At 36.8% G+C, this 10782-nt stretch overlaps 1 protein-coding gene across 3 annotated transcripts; it reads right to left on the bottom strand.

The window, feature by feature from the left end:
• Positions 1-1192: 1192 nt before the first annotated feature.
• Positions 1193-5529, bottom strand: LOC145624157 (uncharacterized). 3 transcript variants are annotated; one of them, XM_081677126.1, is made up of 4 exons: positions 4887-5132; positions 3246-3333; positions 2804-2890; positions 1193-2711 (listed from the first exon to the last, which is right to left on the bottom strand). In XM_081677126.1, the coding sequence occupies exons 1-4, from the start codon at positions 5000-5002 to the stop codon at positions 1443-1445; spliced, it is 1560 nt and encodes a 519-aa protein (XP_081533252.1). In that variant the 5' UTR covers positions 5003-5132; the 3' UTR covers positions 1193-1442. The 3 variants fall into 3 exon arrangements, with proteins under 3 accessions (XP_081533252.1, XP_081533253.1, XP_081533251.1); XM_081677127.1 differs by having other exon boundaries at positions 3246-3316; positions 4887-5025; XM_081677125.1 differs by lacking the exon at positions 3246-3333 and having other exon boundaries at positions 4887-5529.
• Positions 5530-10782: the final 5253 nt, after the last annotated feature.

Genomic DNA, 10782 nt, shown 5'->3' with positions numbered 1-10782 from the left:
TCTTTCCAATATACTTTTAGTTCCTTTTACTTAACTTCCTTAATACCCGCGTAATCAACCCAAATGGGTCGTTCTTTTTGGGACGGAGGGAGTAGTTTTTCAACACTTATTATTACTTTCTCTCTCCTCTCTCCTCTAATTTCTTCACCCCACATGATCAACATTGTATTTATCAATAAAATTGTACTTTCAATCATTGAAATATTCCAATATACCTCAACTTTACACAATTTATTGATAACCGCGCATAATCCCAAACGTAAAAAATATTAGGGAACGGAGGGGGTATAATATTGCCTCTGAGTTATGCGCTTCAACCGCATGAACCTTCTGGTTGTGTATATGAAGTTATGAATGACTCTAAATTGACTTTCTCAGGCTTGTTCTCCTTTGGACAAGGCCCTCTCTCTAGTGAACATATGCATCAATTCCGTAATTGCATATGACCTATACTCCATGAGGCTTAACATATGCCGCATAGGCTCCCAAATAATACTCCCTCCGTCTTTGATTGATAGTCACTTTTGAAGAAAAATCACGAGAATTAAGAAGAATCAAATAAAGTAAATTGAAAAAGTAAATTTACATTGGGTATGTAAAGAAGTAGAGAAAGAAAGTAATTAAAGTACATAGGAAAGTTAAATTTACACAAATATTTTTGCAAATGTTAAAGAATTTTGCTAAAAAAAAAATAATATTAATGGTACTTGAAAAAAGCAAATGTGACTAACATTTTGAGTCACCAAAAATGACAAAAGTGACTATCAATCGGGGACGGGGGGAGTATCATAAATGGGTCGAATAAGCCTGCGGCTTACAGAGAAGATAACATGCCACCAAGAAACTAATAATAGTTCTCATACAAGCCTTGGATCAAGAAAGACAATAACGGGTAAGTAGACAATCAATTTGTAATCTGCTGCACAAACGACCAATAGGCAAATTTTAGCCTTGATGTTCTTAGAAAGAGCTTTTATGCACATATCTTGATGAAATGATGACCAAACACCAAGGTAGCCTCAAAACATTACAAAAGAGATCACTCGTTCCGTGATCAACACAAAATTACTACGGATCATGTAACCACAACGGTTTCTTCAATTGTTTTCTACTTATATAACATTTTAATTGGGTGACATTGAACAATGGCCACTTGGCCAGACCCTTGAACCTCTTACAATAGCTCATGAACTCGGCCTTCAAAAGATAGTTATCAAGATAAAAGCAGAGGTAACAATTAACACAAACATATGGCAGGTTAATCCAGCATTTTAAACTTCTGTACAGTGGTTTAAAAGGCTTCAGGAGACGAGTTCATCACCTCTGTGTTCAACTATACAAAAACAGCTGCAGTTGACTTCTAATAATCCCTAGATACAAACTAGGTATATTTTTTCAGCTCTACTTATATAAAGTAATGTAGCGGACATGGAAGCTTACAGTCATGAACGAGCCAACCCATTCCATGATGTCTCAAAATCAATATAGAGCATACCTGCATCAACTGGAGCAGGCACTGAAGCTTGGTTGTTCATATCCAATAAGAAAGAGTCCTGTGAACCAAGAATGTCACTTCCATCATGGTCCCAGTTCTCAAAATCAAATTCTGGAAATTCTGTATTATCCAATACATTCCGCTCTATTGTTGGTAAATATTCATGCACAGGCACTCCACCTTGAACTACGAAATTCTCTGTTGCAGGCAGTTGGCAGCTCTTTGAAACAGTGTTCAATGCATTAGAAGCGCTACATGATAACATTGCGCCAGAATAACTTTGTTCTGCAGAAGGATGGCTCCTCTGAGTTATACTGCTTAAAACATCAGGGGTACTGCAGGACAAGTTTGGGCCAGAAATAGTCTGAGTAACTGCTGATTGTATTTTACTGCATAGTGTAATGTTGCTTTGTGCATCAGTATTACAAGGAAGAACCAGACCAGAAACATTTTGTGTTTGGTTCATGGATGTATAAGCATAGGGGCTGTTACTTGCAATAGCAGCAGAATGACCTCCATGGAAATGTGAAGTCGGTGTATGAGGACTAGGCTGACTATATCCTTGCAATTGCAAAGGTGATGTACCAGGAGATATACTGCTTGGCAGACAAAAACTTGGATTTACATCCAACTGAAGTGATGACACCGTTGAGTTAGTGGAATTGTTTTCAGCAAGGTTTTCAGTTAACTGCTGATTTGGTAGATGCTGTAGGTACGCTACACTAACATTTTTTGGTGCACGATAAGTAGGCCGATTAGTAACCACAGGTCTACTTGGGAATCCAGACCTCTTGAACATAGCACGGGAAGCAACCACTCTATTGCCCTGGACTTGGGTACTACTGGTACAGTTCCGTAGAAGTGCCCCAGAAATCAGATGTGGCTGGAATCTTGTTGATGCTACAGCGATACTAGATCGCTGACTCCTAATAATATTAGGGAGGCCAAATGTTGAAGGCACCCCACAGGCAGATGTCGGATTCACAAGTGAATTAGTTCCTGACGGAATTTGTTGCAATTGCGGAAGCTGGTTCAAAGAACCAAAACCAGGCTTGGTAATTGGAATGGGAGGTGAAGGGTTCTTCAACTGCCTGAATTTCTTCCTTGCAAGCTTCCAGAATTCTTCCTTATCAGTAGCATGACAATGATCACTACTTGAAGCTCCAGAGCCCCAAAGGGAACATGGAGCAAGTGAGTCGCAAACATAGCAATGGCACTGCATTCCATCAAGGCGAAATCACACTCCGCAAAATTACAATGAAGAGCAAACAAATGTAAAAGAAAAACAAAGCATAAGGGTAATCTAACCATTTCGCAGCGGCTTTCATGTGAAGAAGAACTGAAAGGAAATTTGGCACAAAGATGTCGTGGATGAGGATAATCTCTGCATGCAACCTGCAATAGAGTGCAAGCATGAGAATTTTATTCATTGGGAATGAGAACGGAAGACGCTTATGCTTCATGGAGAACGCCACAAAAAGATTGTCATTCATTTAGATCCTTCCCTACAACCACACTTTTGTATCTATTCACTACAATACATTTCATGGCCCAGCTTCAATAAAAGCAATGTTTTGTAAATGATTTGTTATAAGTTTACAACACCAAAGAACATACTACAGAGAATAATAGTTGCCAAACATCATAAGCATTGGGAGCTGCGAGTGTAAAAGCAATAACAATACTGCCAATTAAACCCCACAAAAGACAATGCTTTACATATAATCAGATGGAACTGTGCAAGGCATACCAATGCACTATTATGTGGTACCCAAATGCAACAACTCTCCGAAAAGAACTGCATGAGCCTGAAAACTGGATCTGCAAGAGCCAGCACACTATAAAGCATTGGTAGTCAGGCAAAAATTTACGACTAGCAACTGGACTGAGAAATTCTGTCAGCAATATAAGCAGAAAACACAATCAAAGGGAGGGAGAGACGGAGCGGCAGGCTATCTCCAAAAAAGCACAAAATTTACGACATGAACTATAAAAAAAAAAACAAAAACACCAACAAACAAATAGAGTACAACCCCATAGAATTCATGAATGTTTAGAGATTCATGATTCTCACACAAAAGGACCAACCAAATTCTCGAAAATGACAGCAAAGGCTGGTGTTGGTTAGTTGGTAACTAGTCTATGAAATTCTTCATCTACAGTCAGACAAAAGCTGAGGAAGATATGGGCCACTATGCATATGAAAACAGCATAACATGGTCATACTTACATAACACCCAAATACAGCACAGAAAAACCATGACATTTGTCAATTGAGACATAGCTACAAAAAACAAATTCCCAAGAACCCAGTTTCATAACACCCTGCACCTAACATTACAATAACATCAGCAATTTGACCAAATAATTCAGAAAACCACTAAATTCACATAGGGAAAACAATTTATCAACAAAAGATAAGCAAGCTGATTACACTTCACAAACACCGTCAGAACAGTTATAAAATAATCTTTCCAAAATCTTAAAAAATCATATCAAAGATACCTTAGCTTATAAAAAAGGATACAACTAATAGAAACCACCAAAAAAATACACAATTCCCTCAAATTACACTATAAAACTATCTCTAATAAAAGAATTTAGACTAAGTGAAGGACACCAAAATTCAACCAGAGTAATTCTTGTCAGTAATTAAAGCAAAAAATATCAACATGAGACAGAGGCAGGCTGAATCCAGAAAATGCACACCATTAACAGTATCAAGGACTATCAACCGCTGAAATATCTACTAGTTTACAGACCAACAAATTCCATCAACTAAACCTCCAAAAAAATGTATTGCTCTATCATTATATTCACAAGTCCAGTGCCAAAAGAATGCATAATTCTAACTTAAACCCAACGAACTCTGAAGAAAACGCCAATTAAATGAAAGCGGACGCTAGTGTCAAAGACCTCTATGTTTAATCCACGAAAAATCGTCAAAATGATATAAACCCAACTACGCCTATGCAAGTAATGCAGCAATCATGACATGTTCAGACAATCATAAGATTCATAACAGCACCGAAATAAAGCGTTCTTGGATAGCAAATGGGTAACATGAAACTTGAAACTCAGTCAAGTAGCACCCACTACCAAAAGTTTGATATCCTCGATCAGCTAATTTGCCTGAATGTTCATAACATTCGAAATCAACAACCGAGATACAATTATTTAATACAAACGTCAGATAAACAAACTGATTATAACCTACAAGACCATATTAATTAGTCATCAAATTCCTTTTACAAAATCCAAAAGGCTGAATTCCCACCAAAAACACAATTCCCTCGCATAAATCCCATGAAACTACCTCTAATTCAATAATTCAACGCCAACATCAAAATTCAACCAACAAAAAGGTTAAAAAATCATAAAACTCATATACCTGACCCGTTTCGCCAACGATAAGCAAATCATCCGAGTCTTCTTCGGATTCCTTAACCTCGTCTTTCGGTTTATCGGGATCACCTTCCAACACCACACAATCATCATCATCATCATCAATTCTAGGCATCAAAGTTTTAGCCTTTTTAGGCTTCTGTACTATAACTTCACCAACCACAACAACATCATCATCGTCATCAACAACAACCTTATCACCACCACCACATCCGCCGCCGTCGCCGTCGCCGTCGATGCCGTCACCTAAGTTGAAAATACCACCAACAGAAACAGGATCATCATCTTCAAGAAGCTTCGTAATCCAATCAAAATTGTCGGCGGTGGATGAATTGTCAAACCCCACTTCTTCATCGGAACTCAATTCAAGAATTAGGTTTCGGTCCATTGAAAATTTAATCGAAAGAGGGGGAATTTGGGGGAGAAATTTCGTGGGATTTTGTGGGATTTAAGAGAATTGAAAAACCCATGAAGAAATTAGGTGAAGGAGAAAGAGAGAGTGAGAATTAAGGGGTTCAATTGTGAAGAAACCCTAGAAAACTGAAAGTATACCAAAAATGGCATTTGGGAGGAGAGAGAAATCACGAGGTTTTTTTCAGTGTTGACTCGGTACAACCCGGTGAAATCGAACGCATGAATGAAAAAAAATATGACGAAAATTTGACAAACAAACAAAGTTAGCGTGATCAGCACGTGATCTAAAGTTTTTTTTTTTTTTTTTTTTTTTTTTTTTAAGAAAAATCTAAAGTATTTTTGGGCTAAGTTTTTATGATGTTTGTTTGATTGATTGGGCTTTTTAAAAATGTTAGTTACTAGTATCATTTTATGTTGTATCATTGTATGCATAGCTTCATGGACTGGATTCAATGGTATTATACTATTATTAGTATGTGTTTATGTGACTATGTGGTTTGGACTGGATTCAATGGTATTATTAGTATGTGTTTATGTGACTATGTGGTTTGGTGGTTGATCGGTTTTTTTTTTTTTTAGGGGTAAAAGGTGGGCCCCACCTTATTTCCTATCACAGGAATATCAAGGGGGTATTACCCACAGGGGAGGGGGGATATGAGCCTCGAACACGGGTCACTACCACGGGAATTGAAACTTAGCTCCACTGATCGGTTGATCCAAGTAAAAATGATGTTCTACAATATCTAAGGTTAGCATAATTTAGGACTTTAGATTTGTACAATTCATTCTAATATGGATTCTACCTTATGAATAAGAGTATGCATGCAAAATTGAATTGATTGTTGAATGATCTAACACAAACTTGAATCTTATCAGAAGCTAGATGACTAAACTAAAAGCATATATATATATATATATATATATATATATATATATATATATATATTGTTGATATGTACAGGTTTTGATGATGAGGAACTTGAGCTACAGCAAACTCGACTCATAAAGATATTTCAAGTATTTGTGCAGCTTAGGTGAAATTGATCTTGGAGATGGAAGAAGTAACTAAAGCTAAGAAGACTTGAAGGAGTTCTTTATCAAGAAAGTTATCCAATATAAAAGAAGAGTTCCCTAACAGGAACTGAGTTCCCTCACAGGAACGTTCCTTTACAGGAACTTGAAGATTGTTATCTAAGGTCTTTGGAGGAACTTAGTAAACGTGGAGCCCAAGTAATCCTACCAGAACAAGAGTGCAGCGCAACAATATTTTAGTTAAGATTTTATCTTCTAGATTCATTGTTAAATATGTTAAGTAGGATATGCATGAAATCTATTAAAAGCGTGACAATTAGCTTGGCAAATAAATTAAAATCGAAAAATATAAAAGATAGAAATAGGAAAAGATTTTCTTTAGATATTTATCTTTTCTAAATAGTTTGTTAAAAAGATATTATACTTATTAGCTGAATATTTCTATCTTATTTTCTGAAAAGATTTTCTTCAAAAAGATTTATTTAAAAACCGTGTTTTTAAGATAAGGTAAGTTTACTTATTTATCTTTAACAAAACCTACTTTCTATACAAGTAGTACTTGTATAAATAGTAGAGAAAAATAGGAGTTTAGGTTTTTTGTGAGTTTTATGCGTGAAGAATTTACAGAGCTACAATAGTGTAAGTTTGCCAAGCTTTTCACATTGTCATATTAGTTTCGGGTTTCATGCATAGCTTGCCTATCATATACTAGGTGTTTGTATTTGTACTTGGTTGGGGTTATTTGGGTGAGTGAGTATTTTTATTATTGCATACAGTGAGAGAGCTTCTAGTGTGAAGGGAGAAGATTTGTACTTTGGGAGTGCGAGTGATTTTGAGTGTGGGACTCAAACTGGGTAGAACAAGGTGTTGTTCTGTAGCAAGTTCATTCTGGAACTTGTGAGTAGAAGCTTAATTATAATAGGTTGTAACTTGGTGTTTGCCCTATTATAGTGGAGATATTTGTGGTTGAAATCCCTAAGGTAGGGTCGAGGTTTTACTTCTAGTTGGGCACTAGAAGGTTTCCTTGTAAAATCCTGTGTGCTTTGCAAGTTCCTATTTTGTTATGTTTTATATTTGCAAAATTAGTATTTAGGAACTTAACTACAATTCACCCCCCTCTTGTAGTGTTCATCTCAATTAACAATTGGTATCAGAGCACGGTTCTCACGTGCAAGCAGATAATTTTGCTGAGAAAGTTCCTGGAGAGATGAATTACAAGGAGAAACTTGAAGAAGGGTACTCTACCCAACGTCCACCTATGTTCAACGGTAAGTTTCATGCCTACTGGAAGAACAGGATGGAGATATTCATTAAGGCCGAAAATTACCAGGTTTGGCGTGTAATTGAAACTGGTGATTTTGAAATAACTCAAACCAATGACAAGCATGAGGTAGTTCCTAAACCTATTTCTGATTATGATAAAGAAGATTATCAGAAACTTGAAATGAATGTTTTATCTATAAAGTATCTACACTGTGGACTTGGACCCCATGAACATAATCGTATCATGGGATGTAAGTCTGCTAAACAGATTTGGGATTTACTACAGGTAACTCATGAAGGTACAAACGAGGTAAAACGTTCTAAAATAGATTTATTGATGTCTAGATATGAAAGGTTTGAAATGCAGTCTAAAGAAACCATAGAAGAGATGTTTACTAGATTCAATGATATTATTAATGAACTGAACTCCCTTGGCAGGCAAATTCCTATTGATGAACAGGCAAGGAAGATCCTTAGAAGCCTACCACAAGATGAACGCTGGAGATCCAAGGTTACTGCCATGCAGGAAGCTAAGGACTTTACTAAGTTCAATATGGAACAGCTAGCTGGATCATTGATGACTCATGAACTTCATCTGAGTTCCAACACTGAAAGTTCCAGAAATAAAGGTTTGGCACTCAAAGCTGAAGACTCAGAAGGATCAGAAGTTGATGAGGAAGAGATGGCTATGCTAGTGAGGAAATTTAAGAAGATGATGAACAATAGGAAGTTTGACAGGAACAAGAAGTATACAAGTTCCAGAAATACAACGTGTTTCAAGTGCGGATCAAAGGATCACTTTATCAAAGATTGTCCTGTTCAGGATGGAGAAAAAGGAAAGACTAAAGGCAAGGAGCAATCCAAAGAGTCAAGAGTCTATAAGCCTTACTTCACCAAGGACAATGTTAAGAAAGCCATGCTGGCTGCTTGGGGAGATACAGATTCAGAAGAAGAAGAGGAGGACCAACCTTCAGAAGAAACCGCTCATTTATGCCTAATGGCAAAAACTGATGAAGCTGCCAAACTGAAGGAACTTGAGGCTGAGGTATGGTTCTCTTACAACCAATTAAAACATCTGTCTAAAGAGAATCTAATAAATACTGTTTTGGAAATTCAAGAAGATTTAAAGGAATTGCATAGATCCAAACAGCAAAGTGATAAAGCTTTGGTAACTTTCAAAAAGAACAGTGAATGGGTTGATAACATGAAGTTTGATATTCAATATAGGTTCTTTAGTCTGTTTGATGATAATAAAATTTTAAAAGAGACCATTGAGAACTTAAAACAAGATAACATACTCTTGAATGTGGAATTGTCTTTGTTAAAACTTAGTGTTGATACTCCTAACTCTGAAGTTCCTCCACCGACTGATTATCCGAATTTTTAAAAATTGAAACATGATTTGGAAGAGTTAAAAATGGATAAGGCACGTCTTGAGGGGGAACTTGAGAGGGCTAGGAAAGGTAAACAACCAATAGAGTATAGAGTTCCTGATTGGATCACTAAGGCTCAAACTAAGAATACTGAAGGTTTAGGTTTTAAAAAGAAGTTCTAGAAAGAAAAGAAGTATGTCAACTTGCCCAGTAGCATTATTTGTTATTTCTGTGGCAATACAGGGCATAAGCAAGCCAAGTGTCCTAAGAAAGAACAAAGCACTCAGAAGAATATCAAACATGTAAAACAAATCTGGGTAAAGAAAAATGAATCAACCCATGTTACACAGGAACCCAAGGAAACCTGGGTTCCTGACTCTAACGCTTAATTCTTCTTGCAGGTTCCAGTGAGGGGGAACAACACTTGGTACCTCGACAGTGGTTGTTCTAAGCACATGACTGGAGATAAAACTAGATTTCTCTCATTGGATGCCTACTATGGTGGGACTGTGACCTTTGGTGATAATATGAAAGGCGATATAATTGCTATTGGCAAGATAGGAAGGTCACGTTCCCATGCTATTGATAATGTATTCTTGGTCGAGGGCCTCAAGCACAATTTGTTAAGTATTTCACAGTTCTGTGACAAAGGTAACTCTGTTAGCTTTACTTCAAACAAGTGTAGAATCATCCACAATGACACTGGGAACATAATTTTAGAAGGAACTCGTAAAGGGAACACATATGTTGTGGATCTTAACGAGGTTCCTAATAGTAGTTTAACATGTCTTAGTGTTATTAAGGATGATCCTTTGTTGTGGCACAAAAGATTTGGCCATGCAAGCTTTTCTTTACTAGATAAACTAAGATCTAAGAACTTAGTGGAAGGACTTCCTTGCATTAAGTTCCTGCATGATAAAGTATGTGAAGCTTGTGCTAAAGGTAAACAGACCCGAATTTCTTTCAAGTCCAAAAAGATGGTAAGTACCAAAAGACCTTTGGAACTCATTCATATGGATCTTTGTGGTCCAATGAGAATCCAAAGCAGAAGTGATAAGAAATATGTAATGGTTATTGTTGATGATTTTTCAAGGTTCACTTGGGTTTTCTTTCTTGTAAGCAAGGATGAAACGTTTGATGAGTTTGTTGCTTTTGTTAAGAAAGAACAGAGAAGAACAGGTAATCAATTGATACATCTTAGATCTGACCATGTAACAGAATTTGAGAATTCAAAATTTGATGAATTTTGTGCTGAGTATGGTATGGATCACAACTTCTCTGCCCCAAGAACTCCACAACAAAATGGAGTAGTGGAACGCAAGAATAGGAGTCTTGAAGACATGGCAAGGACAATGCTGATATCAAGCAGGCTGCCTAGGAACTTCTGGGCTGAGGCAGTGAACACAGCATGTTATATACTCAACAGAGTATCTGTTAGGGCCATCACTAACAAAACTCCTTATGAACTTATGAAAGGGAGAAAACCTAATATTTCTTACTTTAGATCTTTTGGTTGCAAATGTTTTGTTCACAATAATGGTAAAAGGAACTTGGGAAAGTTTGATGAACGTAGTGATGAGGCAGTTTTCCTAGGATATGCCTCAAATAGTAAAGCTTATAGAGTTTATAATAAAAGAACAATGTGTGTTAAGGAATTTGTACATATTATATTTGATGAGACTGAAAATTTGGTTGATGTACAGGATTGTGATGATGATTTCGAAATTGGACTTGTGCGTAAGCAAAATCCAGATGAGGAACTAGCATCACTGCAGAAGCAGCATGGTGAAATTGCAGAAG

Source organism: Chenopodium album, chromosome 3 (genome assembly GCF_948465745.1).
Source record: "Chenopodium album chromosome 3, dcCheAlbu1.1, whole genome shotgun sequence".
Classification (NCBI taxonomy): Eukaryota; Viridiplantae; Streptophyta; class Magnoliopsida; order Caryophyllales; family Amaranthaceae; genus Chenopodium; species Chenopodium album.
This window is presented reverse-complemented; position numbering and strand designations above follow the sequence as displayed.